Below are 18,730 nucleotides of genomic sequence, written 5' to 3'. Positions count from 1 at the left end.
CCGTAGTGCTTATATATTGACTACCACAGTCAAAATTTAGGAACTGCAATTTAAAGTAACATGGCCTTAACCGGGAAAAAATGATAACAAATTGCCCTAGCAATGAAAATGGTGTCAAACTTTTTCATCTTTTATTTTTTCCTTTATTGTGAATTATATATTATATATTTCAAGTAGACTTCAACAGTACATTAACTATAAATATCTGACACGATGAAGTGTAGTGATGTCACATTCGAATATCGGAAAACAGAAATATTCAATGTTTTTAAAATAGTAGAGCAAAACATACCAGTATCTCTTTTTCGTGTCTTTGAGGATCTTTGCAGCACCGAGAAGCATAGTCACATGAGCATCATGGCCACAAGCATGCATCTTTCCAGGAATTTTACTCTTGTGCTCCCACTCCACCATTTCTAAAGTAGTCAGGAGTAGCAAAAAAATAATCAATCACACCACAAATACCAATATAGAGAGAGCTCTAACAAATTTGGCCTCTCATTAAGTCAGTTTAAGTGGTTGGACAAAAGCGAATGATCATGACAGAGAGAGAGAGAGAGAGAGAGAGAGAATTTGTTAAGATTCAAATACCTGCATAGGAAGAGCATCCATATCAGCTCTTATAGCGACGAAGGGAGGTTGTCCGGTGCCTATATAGCCAATAACACCGGTGACTGCGACGGGGTATTTATATGATAATGCCCAATGTATCAGTTCTTTTCTGATCAGCTCACTGGTCTGAAATTCCTCATAAAGCAATTCAGGATTCTCGTGAATCTTCCTTCTGATTCCGACCATCCAATCAAAAACCTCACGCTTCTTGGCAAAATTCAAAAATTCGGTGGACGTCGAGAGAAGAGAGTTTCTTTGAGCTCAAAGAGGGGTCCGAGGAGATGAGTGCTGCCGCAAGGAAAAGGTAGATGATGATCATACTGACCCACCAGAAGAAACCCATGGTTGGTCGCTTTACGAGTGAAGGGGGAAGAAGTTCAGAAAAGAACAAGCAAAGATTTTGATCCCCAAAAAAAAAAAAACGGACCAACCAGAAAAGTGTGATAAAGATAGTAAAGATGAATGTATGATATTATAAATCTGAAACTGTCAACTGTGAGCCATCATCAGATGAATCGCATAGGAGAGTAGGGGACGTTGTTGTCAACGAAGGCACACAGGACAGCACCGAGTAAACTAAAAGATAAAGAAGAGGAAACAAATATATTATCTTCAAATCAGAAGATTGAAAGAGGCTCGAGCTTTTGCTCGCCCTTATATCGCAAAAACAAGATTGAAAGAGGCAACCCTAATATTATTATTATTTTTTTTTTTTTTGAAAAAGGATTGGAAATGTGATTTATTCATAAATCTAAATCATACTCCCGAAAAATATTTTTTAAATAATTAAATATTTAAAAAAATATCTCTCTATTACAAAATATAAAATATTTTTAATAAATTTTATATCTCAATAAAATAATTACTTACTTTTCAATTAACATATCTTTTCATTTTTTTTTATTAAACACTTTATAATAAATATAAAGTCATTATCAATAGGGATACTTTAAAAAAAAAGACAATGATTACACCTCAAAAAATTAAAAATATCTTATATTTTTAAACATTCAACTCTTTAAAAAAATACCTTATATTTTTAAATAGAGAGAATAAAATATTTTTAATCTTTAAAGTATAATAATTATTTTTTAAAAAAATATTCTTATTAATAAATAATTTTATATTTATTATAAAATAAAATAAAAATATAATTAATTTAAAATTAAATTATTATTTTATTAAAAGATAAAATTTAATTAAAAATATTTTATATTTTTTAATGAAAGAGTATTTGATAAAATTTGATTCAGATAATATTATCAGATGCATTGCATAGGAAGAGTAGAACACGTCGTTGTCAACGAAGGTACACAGGACGGCACTGAGTACGCTAAGAGACAAAGACGAAACAAATATGTCATCTTCAAATCAAAAGATTGAAAGAGTCTCAAGCTTTTGCTTGCCCTTGAAAGAGGCAACCCTAATATTTTTCCAGGAAAAAGGACCAGAAATGTGACTTATTCATAAATTATTAATAATAAAATTTGAAACTACATTATAGAATCAAAAGACTTAATTGAAATTATTTTTATAAAAAATAACTAAAATATTCTTCATTTTTTTATGCAGCATTAACTAATTAAAATATAAAATTAACAAGTGTTATTGCAAAATTAATAAGTAAAATTACGTGATTAACAAATAATATAGTTTAATTGAGAAAGTCCTGAATTTAACTCAGAAAGTTAAATAATTTACAAGTCTTGTTGAGAAATTAACAAGTAAAATTATGCAATTAATTAACAAGTGATACAATTCAATTGAAAGAATCATAGACTTAACAAGTAAAATTAAATAATTAGTAAGTTATGTATCAAATTAACAAATAAAATTACACGATTAAGTCTAGTTGAAGGATATTTAGTTATTTCTTTTTAAAAAAATATTTTAATTTAGTTCTTTGATCTTATAGTGTAATTTCAAATTTTATTGTGTCTGATTTTTAAATAAGTCACATCTTTAATCCTTAAATGAAGTTGTTCCTATTTTTTTTTTTCCTTACTTAAAGAATTCAATATTCTTCTTCCTGTCTAAAATATAAGTATTTTTTTTTTTTACCTAATTTTGATTCAAAACATAAACCACCTAGTACATGTAAAAAAATTTTCTCCCATTTTATCCATTGTATTTGTTAAATCCTTGTGTAAATTTATTTCTCAATCATCATAAATTTCATTGGTAATTGAGAGTAATAAAAGGGAGAACGTTAGAAAAATACCCCAAAATATAAATATGACAATTAGATACTATGAAATTCAAGACTCCTCTTACCCTATTTGTAGGACACTTTTTAAAAATATTTTTGATCTAAAAATGTAAGGCATCTTATAACCATTTAATACCTTTTTTTTAATTTTATCCTTTATTGATTAACATGAATATATTTAATATGATTGTATCATAATTTAAAACTAAGTATTTTTTTAATGATATAAAAAAAACTAATTTTTTTAAAATACATGAAATGATTAAAAGCGTTTTACAATAAAATTTAGAGAGAGTAATCATTTTCTAGTCCTTTAAGACTTTTTTATCAATTAACTATAAACACCATTTTTCATAAGTATTTTTTAAGATAAAAAACATATTAATTATGATCTAGATTTTGAAAAACATCTATAAATAGGAAAAACTAATACTTGCCAACAAGAGTATAAGCAAAGGGTAAAGAAAAATTAAGTTAATACAATCACATAATTACAAAATAAGTTTTTAACCGTGGATAAAAAATACTATTAACAGTGATTACAAAACCAATGTTATTATAAGAGATATTAGAAGTTTATTACTTTCTACAACGATTGTGCAATCACTGTTATAAAAAACTTTTAACAATGATTAAAAGTAAAACTTTCAAAAGTGGTTATCGTAGCAATCGCTATTGAAAGTGTGACTTTCAATATAGGTTATAATCATAATCGATGTTAAAAGTCAGCTTTCAATAGCAGTTATGTTTATAATGAATGTTAAAAGTCTTTTAGTTCTTTTTTTTAATTACCTATTTCTACTTATTCTTTCAATTTCTGCAAATGAAAATGTTATATATAACTTATCGCCAACAGTTCCCATACATATAAATTGGATCGATGTTAAAAGTCTTTTTGTTTTTTTAAAAAATTCAATAGAGTCTCCTCTAAGAATCGAATATCCCAAAACTTTTAAAAAAATTTACAAGAGAAAATTGATGATTTTATACCAAATAAATATCACATATAACAATCTAAGTCCTTATAAAGCCACTAACAACACTCTTAGCAATAATAAATATCAATAATAATTAAATTTGAAGTAATTATGGAGATAATGATATCGACAAAATTTTGACAAAATGTCCTCTAAAAATTGGATCTCATGAAACTTTTAAAAAAATTTACAAGATAAAATTCATGATTTTACACCAAATAAATAATCACATATAATAACCTAAAGTCTCATGAAGCCAGCACTTTCAATAACAATTAATATTAATAACAATTAAATTTAAAAAAATTAAGGAAAAGAATGAAATGAAAAAATTTAACAATTTGATTACACAACGACAATTTGATCACATCTGCAGTAATTTAGGGTGTTAGGCAATTACTAACAGCACTACCCAACAAGCAATTATATAACAACTAATTAAAAGAAATTAACTAAAATAATTAACCAAAACTAAAAATAAATTAATCTAAAATTAAAAATTAAGCTGAAATTTAACAAAATATTTAACAATAACTGAAATTAAAAACTGAAGATAAACTAAAATATTTAACAAAAACTGAAATTAATATATATAAATTAAAAAAAATTAAAAAAAAAAAAAAAGGAAAGAGCATACCTATCTGAAGACTTCAATGCAGCTGAAAGAGGAGGAGGAGGGAGGAGGTCGGGAGCTGAGGAAGGGGGGGGGGGGGGGGAAGGCGGGGTGGAGGAGGATGCGGCAGAGGGAGGGTAGAAGGCATGATGAAGGAGGAGAATGACATGCCAAGGGAGACAGGAGCTGTGATCGACGACAAGAGAGGTGAAGAGACAGAAACGCAAAGAGAAGGATGAAATGCTGTGTATGAAGACAGACGCCACAAAGGACCTTTGAAAAGGTTTTTAATATCGGGGAGGATCCATCCGATGTTGAATATCATATATGTGTGTGTGTATATGTATATATATATATATTATATTTTTAAAATTGTTTTCAACTTTGGGTGACACGGAACAATGTTAAAAGTTATAATTTTAAAATTTTAAAAAGTTTATAAATAGTTTCAACATCAGTTTTATGTACAACTGATGTTGAAAATGATAAACAACATCGGTTGCTTTTGGAACTGATGTTGAAAGTCATTCAACAAGAATTATAATTACCTAAATGTCACCGTGTTTACTCTCGACAACGTCTGTTTATGAATTGATGTTGAAAGTTGGATATTAAACTTCAATGGAAGCATTGAGAGAATGACATTCGCTTACGGAATGAAAAGTCTCCCTCTTTGAATTAACTTTTCACAAATATAACAACCACCACTTCCTTCATATGTCCTTGTCATTCCTTTCTCCCATTTGCAACTAAAATATGTGTAAAACCAATGCCTACTACTTCTTAATATCAGTTCAGTGCACCAAGAAATGTCAGGGCATGGGTTTCCAATGAATATTTAGATTCATAGTTCATCATGACCCATCCCTTCTGCAACTTTAACGTCATGATGAATTTTAACAAGATAACTAGCGGCCAATGATGCATGAAGTGCAGCCCATAAGGAAGAACATCTTCATTGACTCTGAAATAAGGTGAGTGCAACGATTCAACTGGTCCAAGAGAAGCATTCTCCATTCCAACAAAATAGAAGTAACCAGGGATCACCTCTTGATAGTATGAGAAGTCCTCAGCTCCCATTATTGGCTTCATGTCATTAACCCTTTCTTTGCCAAGCATATCCCCAGCAGCCTCTCGAAAATGCTCGTGCAATTTGCCATCGTTAACGACAGCAGGGCAGAAGGTCCGCTCTCCTTCGAAGAAGTTAACTGTTGCATTGCACCTCTGTACAGCAGCTTGTCCAGTGATTACCTGAAGGAACGTATCAGCCTTATTAAACATATGACTCGGGTAGTAATGCAAACAACAATAACAACAACAAGAAGAAAAAATAACTTTAAGCATTTAAAATTATAAGAAAAAAAACTCATACTCTAACTGACTCACCTGCTCAATCCGTTGTCTTAGTTGCATAAAACTTTCCTTGGAAAAGGCACGGAAGGTGCCACCAATAGTGACAGAATCTGGGATAACATTGAATGCACCACCTCCGTGGAATTTTGCTATCGTCACAACCTGTGAAGACAATCTCTTAATGTTAGGCAGAGGCGCTTCAAGATTTCTAATCATTCCATTAAGTAGAATCACTAACAAGTGAGAATGTGATGTTTTCTAGGGGTTTGGATTTTACCCTTTATCTTATCCACTTCCGATTGCACTTCCCGGATTAACATTGTATACTACTCAGATGCACTAAAAGTAACATTCTCCATTCTTATGTCTTGGATGTTATTCTGCTCAGAAGAATAATTGAACGCAGATGCTGTATTAATTTGTTTACCAGCATACAGTCAAATTGTCACAAGCAGATTGTTTTTGAAGTATTTGGACGGCACCAGGTATACCCCACTACCTTGGATGTTCTTTAATCTTTTTACTATCTGCTCAAGATTTTGGGGCGTAAAAGGGATAACAAGGAGCTTTGGAATTGCACCTTACTGAACTTAGATGGTTCAAAATGTGGCAAAAATTTATTAACTTTAGATGGCAAAGCAGCTAAATATAAATAACTGGGTGGTGGTAATTGAGAAGAAGTGAAAGAAACTTACCTGAGAGTCCAAAGGATCGGCCTCACGAGAGACAAGGTGCTGTAAGCTAACAATCACATTAGAAGCTGCCAATATGGGGTCAATAGAATGCTGAGGAAGAGCTGCATGACCTCCCTTTCCACTTATTATTGCTTCAAAGAAACCATTTGCAGCCATAATAGGACCAGGTCTAGAACCCACTTGACCTATAGGTATGTTTGGTAGAACATGCAATCCAAAGATAGCAGTGACATTTTCTAATGCTTTAGAATCTAAAATTTTCTTAGCCCCTCCATCTCCTTCCTCTGCTGGTTGAAAAACAAGAACTGCAGTTCCCTATTTAGAGTTTAGAAGAAAAAAAAAAATGAATGACGTCAGGTATCATTGAAGATAAATATGAAGAAAAAAATAGTAGAACGCAACACACCTGTATCTCCTTTTCATGCTCTTTGAGGATCTTTGCAGCACCGAGAAGCATAGTCACATGAGCATCATGGCCACAAGCATGCATCTTTCCAGGAACTTTACTCTTGTGCTCCCACTCCACCATTTCCTAAAGTAAGAGGTAGCCAAAAAAAAAAAAAATCAATACACACAATACACATATAGGCAGAGCTCTAACAATCTGGCCTCTCTATTACTAAGTGAATTTGAGTGGATGGAAAAAGTAGTCTTTTGGCATCTCCAGGTTACTCACAAAACAGAAGTAACATGCATTCTCAGAACTGAAGTTGAACAGTTCTAATAATTTAGGGAACAAATTGCTGGTACATATACAAACTGTAAGCTATGATGGCATTGGACGAGAGGAGAATAAATTTTAGTCACCTTCTAGTCAGAATCTATAAAGCACCATCATTCAAAACCATCTAAAAAGCGAATGCAATTATACATTGAAAAGAAAAGGAAATAAAAGAAGAATAAGAGATTTTATCAAGAATTCATATACCTGAATAGGAAGAGCATCCATATCAGCTCGTACAGCAACAAAGGGAGGTCGTCCGGTGCCTATAAAGCCAACAACACCGGTGACTGCGACTGGGTATTTATATGATACGCCCAATGAATCCAGTTCTCTTCTTATCAGCTCACTGGTCTGAAATTCCTCTTTACTCAATTCAGGATTCTCGTGAATCTTCCTTCTGATTCCGACCATCCAGTCAAAAACCTCGCGCTTCTTGGCAAAATTCAAAAATTCGGAGGACATCGAGGAGAGTTTGTTTGAGCTCCAAGAGGGGTCAGAGGAGATGAGTGTTGCAGAAAAGAAATAGGAGATGATGATCACCCTGACCCACCAGAAGAAACCCATGGTCGCTTTGCGAGTGAAGAGTATGGAAAGAAGTTGAGACAAGAACAACCAGAAGAAGAGGGTGGAAATCAGTATTGTTTTCCAAAAACCAAGTAACAGCATGACGAACGCGATGACGTGCAATATTTATACTGAGACTGATGTTTCGAACACGGTTGGTGCCGCTCGCCAACAACGAAAGGGAAGTCATTATTAGGTCCCAGATAAGTATGATTAATTACCACTAAATTATTATCATCACTAAGATAATTTGCAGATTGTAGGAACTGGAAAGAGCATAATTGTCCTTTAACTAACCTTAGTTAATAATTATATCAAATTTCAACGAAAATTCGGAGGAAGGACAGGATCAGTAAAAAAGATATATAAACATAATGAGACCAACAATAACTCAAGGAAGGGTGGGATCAGTAAAAAAGAATATAAACACCACATTTTTAACCATATTTGTTACCAAGAAGAAGGTCACCTGATCCTGGGTGTGTTTGGATTTTAATTGAAAAAAATTAATTAAAAAAAAATTGATTATTAGAATATGATGGTGTTTGAATAAATTTTCAAGAATTGATTATAATATTAATTTTTTAAAATGGAACAAATTTCAACTTATTCCAAATGAAATTTTGGAAACCAAATAGAGTTTGAAAAAAGTGGAGTGTTTGGATAAAATTTTTTAAAACCATGATTTTAAACCTAGAATTAATTTTAAAAGGGTATCCAAACAGGCCCCCCATAATTAGGTTTTTATTATCTTTAACCATATTTTTGAGTTAGTGATTTTTTTTCTAATACAAGATTATGGAAATTGTGTCAAAAAAGTGATCAAGTCATATTAGAACTTGCAAAATTTCTGTATCTAGATAATAGATTTTCAAAAATTTTAATATTTATGCTGTCGCTGAAAACTTGACCAGCAAATCTGTCATTTATTAATATAATTTAAAGATTTTATAAAATATAATTTATTAGGTAAAAGTTTTATAAAAAGCATACTTTTTTACGTTGGGTCATGATAATAATTTTTTAAAGATTATAATTATTTAAAAAATTAAAAATTGTAAATTTTGGCAAAAGTGGTGTTTTAAAAAAATAAGTAATTTTGGTCATCAAGTGCAAATAGATCCGAAAGTACTCCAGTGATTTCCCCTAAAGAATCTTGTAGTAGTTTTTTTTTTCTTTGGATAGGGGAGGATATTAAGCAGTTAAGATGTTCTGCTTGAGCAATCTAACTAATTTTGAAATAGGAGTAAGCACAAGGTGAAAATCATTTACATAAGATACAGCTTGTTTAGCGAGTATGTCTGCAACTTCATTAACATCACGCGAGATATTTTGGACTTCTATCCTCCAATCTTGAGCCAACAATGCTTGAATTTTAGAGATAACATCATTATTTGAATGTTGAGCTACCCTTTACCATTAACAAATTCCACTTCTTCAAAGCAATCAAATTCAAGAATCACTTGGTAGTAGTCAAGGTCTCAAGCAAACTTAAGGCCTCACAGGCACATCCAGAGCTTAGCAATCAATGGGTCATCACCATTCATGTTAAGCATGAAACTAATTTTAAATTCACCAAGTGAGTTTCGACAAGCACCACCACAACCCATAATGTTATTATGCATAGCAAAAGTACCATCCACATCTAACTTAAACCAGTCTGCATTCAGAACAATCTAAATGACACTATGGATAGGGACATCATGTTGTCCCCACACAATACCCTTCAATTGCTACAATAATCTTTGCAGGTGTTAATGATAGCCAAAGTTTGTGCATTAATGGTAGCATTTGGAGTAATTTTGTCTTGAAAAATTTTCTCATTATGCCTTCTCCAAATGATCTAGCAAGCAATGGCAAAGTATGCACACTAGGGAACACCATCTTTCTTCCTTGAAGGCTACACGTTCCATTGAACCACTCATTTATGTTTGCCTTAAAGAACGAACTTCTATGATCATGCTTAAGGATTTCCCTCTAGAAGCTTCTTGTGATAGGACAATCTCAGAGAACATAAAGAGTATTCTTGATAGCATCCTTGCAAATCTCACATTAATCATCATCATACATTCCTCACCTCTTTTAGCCTACTTTGATAGGAAGTTTGTTATGGTAAGAAAGCTATAAAAAAGTCTTACATTACATTGTTTTAGAACCTGCAACTTCCATATCTTCCTCCACATGGTATTAAGGACTTTTATGTGCTAAGCTAGAGAGTCATAAGCAATTCTGATTGAAAATTGATCATCTCTACTCTACTTTTATGAGACGTCCTGCCATATGTACTCAACAGAGTCCCTACTTTCACCTCCTCCTAAGACTTGATTCAGCCCAAATGTTAGAACCTAATCTCTTCCTATCAATTTTAGGAAGAAGATTCATGCCACATTTATATTTAATGTGAACCACCTAGACCTAAAGAGCATCCCAACGTCTAATAAGCCCCTACCCTAACTTCATATGAAATGCCTAATTCTATTAATGAGCATGTTTGATTTTAAGTCCTCCATGTGACTTTGGTTTGCAAACCTTGTCCCAAGCAACAAGATCATAGTGGTTTCTTCCTATAAGATGGAGAATGAGAGAATCTTGAAGTAGTTTAAAAAACAAAAAACAAATCCCTTTCATGGAGTTGAGCTTTTTATAAGGAAATAAAAATTTATAAAGTGAGATCTAGGAGAAAAAAGAGCATAGAATTTTGGAAGAATTTCATTAAAGTTTTTTAGATATGATAAAATTAAATCGAATCCCAAAACTTTTTTTGAAATTTTACTGTAAGCTTGAAGCATTAAAATGAAATAAATTCTCTAACTTAAATGATTAAAATGTCTTTCAATAATAATTAATATTACTGATATAATTAATTAACTTATAGTTTTTACAAGTAATACTAGTATATTAACAAGTTAAATTACAAGTTTTACAAGTAATATTAATATTAATAGAATAAATGTAATTTCTTGTTATTCTTGTAATATTATTTGAAAAAAATGTAACTTGCCTTATTATTTTAATAATATTACTCATAAAAATCATAACTTAACTTTTTATTATACCAATATTATTTGTAAAAATTATAACTTACCTTATTATTTTATTAATATTACTTATAAAAATTATAAGCTGACTTGTTATTTTAGTTATATTACTTATAAAAATAATAATGTTACTTGTAAAATCTATAGCTAAACTTATTATTTTATTAATATTAATATTAATATTATTTGTAAAAACTGTCAGTTGACTTATTATATCAATAATGCTAATTATAATTAAAGAATATTTGATCATTCAACAAATAAAATTTATTTCATTTTAATGCTCTACACTTGTAGTGAAATTTCAAATTTTTTTGAGACACAATTAAAATTATATCACATCCAAGCCACTTTAACGAAATTCTTCCTAAAATGTTGCTTGGACATTTTAAATAAAAAAAATGATTAAAGCATACTTTTAACCCTCTAATTTAATATAAATTTTAATTTAGTTTTTTAATTTTATAAATATTTTTTAAATTTTTTAACCTTAATATTATTAATTTTAAATAATTATTTATTGCGTGAATCATTATTATTTAAAAAAATTATGTTAATATGTCAACATTTAAAAATATTTATTAATATTAAAAAGTTTAATATAAAAATTTATTAAAATAAAATTATTAATATTAAAATTAAAAAATTAAAAAAATATTTTATAAAATTAAAAAATTAAAATAAAATATTATATAAGATTGAAGAATTAAATATATATTTAAATTAAATAAAATTATATCATTCTCATTTTCAAGTCATCAGTTGAGTTATTTTAGTGGTAATTAAATTGAACTCTTTTTAAGATTTAAATCTCATCCTCATCAGTATGTATAAGGAAAAGGCGGCAGAGGGATGGAAAGCGGCGGTTAAAGACGGGGAAGAGAGGGAAACAGAAAGAGTCCACTCCGAAGACAAAAGAGAGCGAAACGTGATAGACTTGAGAGGGAAAGAGCGCTGGCGACATACAGGAGAGATCGGAGAACACAAAGAAAACTGACTGGAAGACGCCGGAGAGATTAAATTAGAAAAAAAAAAAAAACGTAGAGAGACTATTTTCCTTTTCCAGTTTCTTCGCTTCATCTCTGACCTAGTTAAGAATGATCCTTCATGGATAGTATACCAGTGTCTAATTAGTCAGATTTAGACTCTTTACCTCTTTCGATTAATCTATTTTATCGTTTTCTGGAGATGGATTCTTCTTGCCCATGAATGTCCATTGCTGGTGGAATAATGGGGGCGTATTTTTTTTCTTTTTTTATCTTTTCTTATCTTGTTTGATTTATTTCACTTTGCATGCGAACTTTTAATCCTTTCTTTCTTCTTCTTCTTCATCATCATCATCTTTTTTGGTCCAAGAGATTTTTAATCCTTTCACATTATATGTTATCCTTAGGTTTTTAGACAAAGTCAAAGTCACCCACTCCTTATAAATGAATTAATTAATAATTGTTATATCTTATTTTATTTTCTTGATTTCTTCTTTTATTTTTATTTTTGCATGTGATTGGTCAGGTTGATCAAAATGTGTTCATGTTGTTTCATCACAGTCATTAATTTGTTATTTGAATGCCAATGTGTCTTTTTTGTTTCGTTGCTGATTCTTGAAGATATTTATTTGAACCTTCATACGTGTGTGTGTGTGTGTGTGTGTGTTTGTTATGTGAAATGTGATTTTTGCGTCTTGTGAGCACATTGTGTGATGACAATGATTTCGGTAGGTTCAAGGCCAAAATTGGCACAGTTGATTATCGTACTTTTCCTCTCCTCTTGCTTTGGAATTTATTGAATTCATTTATCAACCTGCTTTTCTGCAGCGATGACAGAGAAACGAGAGAATCCCAGACTTAGAGAAAGGCAAGGTAATCAAAGACTGGACAAAAAGAAGAAGCAAAAAATGGAATCTATGGATCGTATTTCACAATTGCCTGATCATGTGGTACATTACATTTTGTCTTTCATTCGATGTCCAAGGGAAGTGGCTCGCACCTCCATTTTATCAAAGAGATGGAGAGAACTATGGTACTCCTTTTCCAGTTTGACATTTGACCAACGCGCATTTAAAGGCAGTGATTTTATGATGAGCGGCTGTTTTTTAAACTACGTGGACAATTCTCTAAAACTCTACCTTGAAAAAAATATAGGCCTAAAAAAAATTGAGCATACATATGGTCTCCTTTGATGCAGAAGTTATCATTCATATTGACCATTGGTTAGATTTAGTCATTGAGAAAAACATTAAAGAGCTGATATCAATATTGACACAAAGGCAAACATGCGATATATTTTACCTGAACATGTCTTTTTGACGGAGTCTCTCTCCCAACTAAGGTTATGTGGGTGCGAGCTGACTAGATTTGACAACATAATGCTTCCTCATCTACAAAAGCTTTGTCTGCGGAAAGTGATGTTAAATGAGCAGATAATTCAGAATCTGATCTCAAAATGCAAGTTTATTTATGATTTAAGACTCATACATTGCTCAGGTTTGAAGGAATTGTGGATCTGCGATCGTATTAGGCTGAATAGAGTTGAAATACACCAGTGCATTCAACTAAGAAAGGTGGAGCTTGATTGTCTTAATCTTCACACATTTTGGTTTCATTGTGAGAAATCAACTCCCTGCAAAGTTAGTTTAGCTAGCTGTAAATCTCTGAAAAAGTTGACATTAGGGTATCATCAAGTGAAAGATGACTTTTGTGAAAAGAGCAAGTTCTATGATTTTCCCCTTCTTGAAGCGTTGGATCTAAGCACATTGGATAGCTTGAAGTGCATTAACATTTCAAACCCGCAGCTTCAGAAGCTTGCCTTGAAAGGATGCAAGAAAATGAAATTTGTTTCTATAAATGCTCCAAATCTTCGGTCATTTGAGTTTCAGGGTAAGAAGATGCCCCGCATTGAAATGCATCCTTGTTCCCTTAGGGATGCCAAGCTTTCTTTCGAACCTATCGATAAGTCTAGACCTATAATGTTTGAAAAGCAGGGCTACTTTCCCAAGTTGATGGATTTTATCAGAAAATTTGACCATGAAGGCAGCTACAAATTGGTTATCCGATCCAAGAAGGTATTCTTCTTCAAATATCTGTTATATTTTGGTTCTGTTTTCAAGTTTCATGCCAAATTATTATTTCTAATTTTAAAATAACTTTAAAATCGCATTTTGTTTTTCTCACTTGTTTGCTTGATGCAGAATATTGTCATTTATGAAAATTTGGATAGAGTGTTGCTTCCCGAGCTCCCCAACCTCAGCATTGACATTCTCTCTCCATTGGTATTTATAGATCGGTTCTATAGTTTGCTGGGTACATGTCACCCTGAGACTCTCTGCATGATTTTTCCTTCAAATAGAAAGTTCCCAAGGGTATTACGGTTATCATGTTCACATTCATATTTTGTGTTCCTTTATATAGATATTGTTGATTTGTTGTAGCAGAAAGCATTTGCTAACTTCTTTTCCTTTTAATGTCAATGGCATTATTCCAGTTAGTACATGAAAAGATGAAGAATAGAGAAGGAAATTCAAGCTGTTGCAATTATTTCACTTCATCTAATAAATGTTGGCGGCACTTCTTGAAGGACATCAAGATTGAGGATTTTGGAGATGCTAACAACAAATGGACATCTGCCTGGCTCAATCGGTTAGCGTGTACGCAAACGGCATTGCCACTTCGTTTGACTACCCTTAGATTATATTGGAACGGTTTCAGACATGGGGAGAGACCTGAGAAGACATAAAATACATGTCTAGAAGTGTTTGGTTGGCAAAGACATGGTTTTAAGGATGTCAATTTATGGCATATTACATTGCGGTTTCATGGGAGGATTATTATCTCCATTGAGCTTGATATCTGAATTTCATCTGCCTCAGTTTCTATAAAAGAAAAAGATTCTCAAATGTGAAAGCTGGCATTTTTCTCAGTGTCCATAGCAGTTCTCATCCACCTGAATGCTTGCCTTTCTTTTTCTAACATTATTTTTGAGTATATCCTTTTAAAAGGACAAAATGAAATTCCAGCTTATGTGTCTTACTTTAGATTGAATCAGATACTACGCCAAGTCCTTCTAGGCTTTCGTTATTGTAAACGAATCTGAATCGTTGCATATTCCAACCTTTTGTCGTTTATAGCCCCTGTGATAAGGTTATTCAAGTCTTAGCGTTTTTGTTCTTAGAAGTCATGTTTCTTCCCGTGTTTCTAATATTTGGAAGAAAACAGTGTTTTTTTTTTAAATGATAGAAGCATGGAATAACTATGATAATGTATCTTTTTGATTTTTTGAGAGAAAATAACTATAATAATATATTCGATGTATATGGTTTCTTGGTATAAAATGAAATAAATCGTAAGGACTTGATTAATGTTTATTTAATATGTTTTATATAATTGAAAAAAGGCAAAAGGTTAGGCCAAGCCTGACATCCGTGAAGCTCTGCCCGAATGTAATAAAGTACAATTTTTGTAAGCTCAATCTTAAAATTTGTTGGACTTTTTCAAGTAAACTTGTCAAGCTTAGTTCTACTTACGTTTCTACATAAATTTTGGTGAAGAGTATAACACTTATTTTCAGTGTGAAGTAAAGAGATAATAGCCCAATTTTGAGCATATTTGGGTAACTTGTCCTCAAATAGTTTTCTATTTTTTAAAATAAAATAATAAAAAAATTATTTGGTGATATATTTTTAAAAAGTGTTTTAAAAATTAAAAAAATATAATATAATTTGAAGAAAAAAATGAAAATAAATTTTAAGTGTTTTAAAATTATTGTTGTAAAAAGTAAGAGAAAATGATAAAATAATTATTTTCATTATTTTTTATTTTTAAAATATATTTTATAAAATATCAATTCTCAAACAATAAAATAAAATATTTTTAAATATTTTTTTGGAATAAGAGATTTTTTAAAAACACTTGACTGATTTGAAAAGGGAAAAACCAAAAGTAACTTTTAGATATTAGTGGGTATATATGAAAAAGATCCACAGGTCCGCAATATATTGGCACGTTTTACTCTACGTTTTTCTTCTATTGCAAATTTAAACCGTTTAAATGTGATTTATACTTTTAAAATTATTAAATTTATAGTTTTAAAAATTATCAAATTGCAGACTGTAAAATAAATGCCCCCAAAAAGACTATACAATAAATATTCTCCTAGGAATTTAATCTTCTTCTTCCTCATTTTTTGCCATCGAATCCAATGAATTACTAATTACTAATATCTGACTCTTCATTAGATGCTTTTATTTTTTTTCTTTTTTGGTTTTTCACATTAGATGTTTTTATTTACTACTAAAAGCAAGTGAAATTCCTAGACACCGCAGAGAGTCCTGAAATTGGGTTGCCTATTTATATCTATATCTATAGCCATGGCTGCACTGTAACGCTGCTACTGTAAACAATGTGAATCGTTGCTTGTGTATTCTAATCTTCTCCACCCCTCTTTCCAAGTTTTATAGTCCCTATGTTGAGGTTATTCAATTCCTAAGCCTTCTTGTTCTCTTCAATTATGTTTCCTCCTGTGCACCAAATGCTTTTGTTCTCATCGCTATGCTAAGGAAGACAATTCAAGATTTCCAAATTGAGGTCCCTAAAAACATATGCATCCTTAAAACTCCAGTCCTTGATTTATTGGAGTAGATATATAATCTGTCCGCTGTAAACAGTTTATAGGATCATGCTCCTATGAATAGTGATGGGACCATGGGGAGGAAATGGCGGATCTAGTTTATGGACATTGTACAGACTTTATTCAAGTTGTTTATGATAAACATGGTGAACCTTTCAAAGCTGACAAACATGGAGGAATTGGAGGAGACAAAACTCATGAGGTCAGTTCAGTATCTGACTATCATTCTATGACAGCAACACTACTTTGATTCTTGAGGAACATTTTTTTTTATAGGCATCACAAGTGTCTAAGAGGAAGATTTTGTTCTAACTTGACATATGTCTGTTGTCCACGATATATAAGATGGGGATTAACTAACACTAACCTTCATTTTTCATGTCCATCAGATAAAGCTTCAGCTGCCAGATGAGTTCCTGATTGGTGTCAGCGGTCATTATTTTCCATTTGGCGGCGCCCTGGTTATTCGATCACTGATATTTAAGAGCAACGAAAGGACATCTGGCCTATATGGTTATGAAGAAGACACATTATTTACCTTTTCAAAGGAAGGAGGCAAAGTTGTTGTAGGGTTTAAGGGACGAGGTGGAAGATATTTGGATTCAGTTGCCTTCGCTGTCTCCTGAACTATCAAAATCTGCTTCAGAAGTCAAAGTGCTTGGATAGGTTAGAGAAACATGAAATTCAACTTATGTTTCAGCTCAGTAAGAATGAACTAGGAAATCTTATGTTGTTGGTGTCATAGCTTTAGGAGTGTTACTATACTGAAATTGAGTGGGTGCATCAATGTCCTCCAGTTATACGGTAAATAAAGAGTAAGTATTCGTTGTCATCTTCAGGTCAAAAAGTATTCATTATCATCAAGTTTGTTGTGAGAGAGAAGAGTTTATTGTGAAAGAGATTCAAATCTGACATTTATCTTATAGATGATGCACTAAGCCATCCAATTGTGTTGCCTATATGTATGTATGTTATGTATACAAGTCTCGGTTAACGTGAGTTCTCGAATTAATAGCTAAACTTTAACGCTGCTTCTGTGACAAATCTGACTCGGTGTTTATTCCATTTTGTTCTTCATCCATCTTTACAAGCTTATAGCCCTCATGGTAAGGTTGTTCGACTCCTGGGGTTTTCGTTCTTATCAGTCATATTTCCCTGTTGCGCATCTACTGTTTTGTAGATAAATAGAATTATTGTTTTTTCAATTCTCAACAGTTGTTTCTATTAGGCAATTCAAGATTACTAAATAAAAGTTTCTACTTGAGTAGATATACAATTTGAGGTCCCTAGTTTTCCTTTGAATCTATAAAGAAGTTAAGACAAATCAAGATTGCTAAATAAAGTTTCAATTTGAGCATTCAACGTTCCTAAAAAATACGCCTCCTTAACACTTTGGTCCTTCATTTATTGGATTAGATATAATCTGTTCATTGTAAACATAAACATAGTGGCTTATGATGAGCATGGTAAGCCTTTCAAAGCTGCCAAACATGGAGAATTTGAAGGCTTCAAAACTCATTAGGCTAGTTCAATATCTGAAAAATTTGCCATTCTCTGACAACAACCCTATTTGGATGCTTGAAAGATATTCTATCAAGGGGAATCACTTTTGTGTCTAAGATGAAGATTTTGTTCTAACTATACTTTGACCTCAAAAGGAGGTATCTGGATTAACATAAAACTTTGACACATTTTCCATGATGACCAGATTAAGCTGCAGTACTCAAATGAGTTTCTGATTGGTGTCATTCTAATTAATTATTACAGCTATACTCAAGTTGATAATGTGAACAAAATTCCAAAACGCTTTTGGAGCAACTGATTCTATGCAAAATTAGAACGTCTTAAGGTGTTTAACTAGAATTGGTTGAATTGGTTTTGTTTATCATGATTCAAATGGTTAAATTGATCACTTTTCATTATCACTAATACCAAAAATCATACAATAAAATGGTCTTCCTTGTTGCATGAGAGAATCTCAAAATGCCGTTAGGAGAGAGATGCTAAACTTCAAGGTCAATGTGCTATTTTATAATGCAAAAGTAACTGAATGTGATTGTAATGGAATCTTATTCTGCATATTAGCGCGTAAGTTTTGTCTGGTATATATTCAATATAAATATTTTTAAAGTCTAACTGACACTATTCCCAAGTTATAAACTGTGACTCATTCTCAAACTCTATATAATATAGAGAACCTGCACTGGTTTGCTTTAATAGTGGTTGATATCTCATAAAATCAATTTGTGCACAGTTTCAATGACCCAAATTTAGTCTCTTTGTTTTGCCAAAAAGACAATTTTGTCTCCTTCACCTGAGAGTG

The 18,730-nt window shown here is 31.6% G+C and overlaps 3 protein-coding genes and 1 pseudogene across 5 annotated transcripts; 2 read left to right on the top strand and 2 right to left on the bottom strand.

Moving 5' to 3' along the window:
• Positions 1-292: 292 nt before the first annotated feature.
• On the bottom strand, positions 293-955 carry LOC129301490 (IAA-amino acid hydrolase ILR1-like 4; the record flags this gene model as incomplete). The annotated part of the gene is made up of 3 exons (XM_054940055.1): positions 934-955; positions 593-872; positions 293-418 (listed from the first exon to the last, which is right to left on the bottom strand). Coding segments are annotated over exons 1-3 (428 nt in total), but the record flags the coding sequence as incomplete, so codon positions are not given.
• A 4,073-nt stretch (positions 956-5,028) lies between these two features.
• Positions 5,029-7,842, bottom strand: LOC129301491 (IAA-amino acid hydrolase ILR1-like 4; annotated as a pseudogene).
• A 3,798-nt stretch (positions 7,843-11,640) lies between these two features.
• On the top strand, positions 11,641-14,891 carry LOC129301488 (putative F-box/LRR-repeat protein At3g28410). Of its 3 annotated transcripts, none has more exons than XM_054940050.1 (5): positions 11,641-11,875; positions 12,600-12,804; positions 13,114-13,846; positions 13,973-14,143; positions 14,266-14,891. In XM_054940050.1, exons 2-5 carry the CDS (start codon positions 12,602-12,604, stop codon positions 14,515-14,517), a joined length of 1,359 nt encoding a protein of 452 aa, XP_054796025.1. In that variant the 5' UTR covers positions 11,641-11,875; positions 12,600-12,601; the 3' UTR covers positions 14,518-14,891. The 3 variants fall into 3 exon arrangements, with proteins under 3 accessions (XP_054796025.1, XP_054796024.1, XP_054796028.1); XM_054940049.1 differs by having other exon boundaries at positions 11,641-12,499; XM_054940053.1 differs by having other exon boundaries at positions 11,641-12,804; positions 13,269-13,846.
• A 1,594-nt stretch (positions 14,892-16,485) lies between these two features.
• On the top strand, positions 16,486-17,227 carry LOC129301489 (jacalin-related lectin 19-like). The gene is made up of 2 exons (XM_054940054.1): positions 16,486-16,609; positions 16,797-17,227. Exons 1-2 carry the CDS (start codon positions 16,493-16,495, stop codon positions 17,031-17,033), a joined length of 354 nt encoding a protein of 117 aa, XP_054796029.1. The 5' UTR covers positions 16,486-16,492; the 3' UTR covers positions 17,034-17,227.
• Positions 17,228-18,730: the final 1,503 nt, after the last annotated feature.

The sequence above is a fragment of the Prosopis cineraria genome, unplaced genomic scaffold (assembly GCF_029017545.1).
Source record: "Prosopis cineraria cultivar Desert tree isolate PC_DT_omini unplaced genomic scaffold, ASM2901754v1 PC2149, whole genome shotgun sequence".
Lineage (NCBI taxonomy): Eukaryota > Viridiplantae > Streptophyta > Magnoliopsida > Fabales > Fabaceae > Prosopis > Prosopis cineraria.
Note: the sequence above shows the minus strand (reverse complement) of the source record. Positions and strands in the feature narration are given on the sequence as shown.

What these genes read in the sequence shown, in the direction of transcription:
- LOC129301489 (XM_054940054.1), top strand. Translation starts at nt 16,493, where the DNA reads ATGGCGGATCTAGTTTATGGACATTGTACAGACTTTATTCAAGTTGTT. An exon ending in GAGGAGACAAAACTCATGAG is followed by an intron (nt 16,610 to 16,796) that starts GTCAGTTCAGTA and finishes CATGTCCATCAG; the next exon opens with ATAAAGCTTCAGCTGCCAGA.
- LOC129301488 (XM_054940050.1), top strand. Translation starts at nt 12,602, where the DNA reads ATGACAGAGAAACGAGAGAATCCCAGACTTAGAGAAAGGCAAGGTAAT. An exon ending in TGGTTATCCGATCCAAGAAG is followed by an intron (nt 13,847 to 13,972) that starts GTATTCTTCTTC and finishes TGCTTGATGCAG; the next exon opens with AATATTGTCATTTATGAAAA. An exon ending in CAAATAGAAAGTTCCCAAGG is followed by an intron (nt 14,144 to 14,265) that starts GTATTACGGTTA and finishes GCATTATTCCAG; the next exon opens with TTAGTACATGAAAAGATGAA.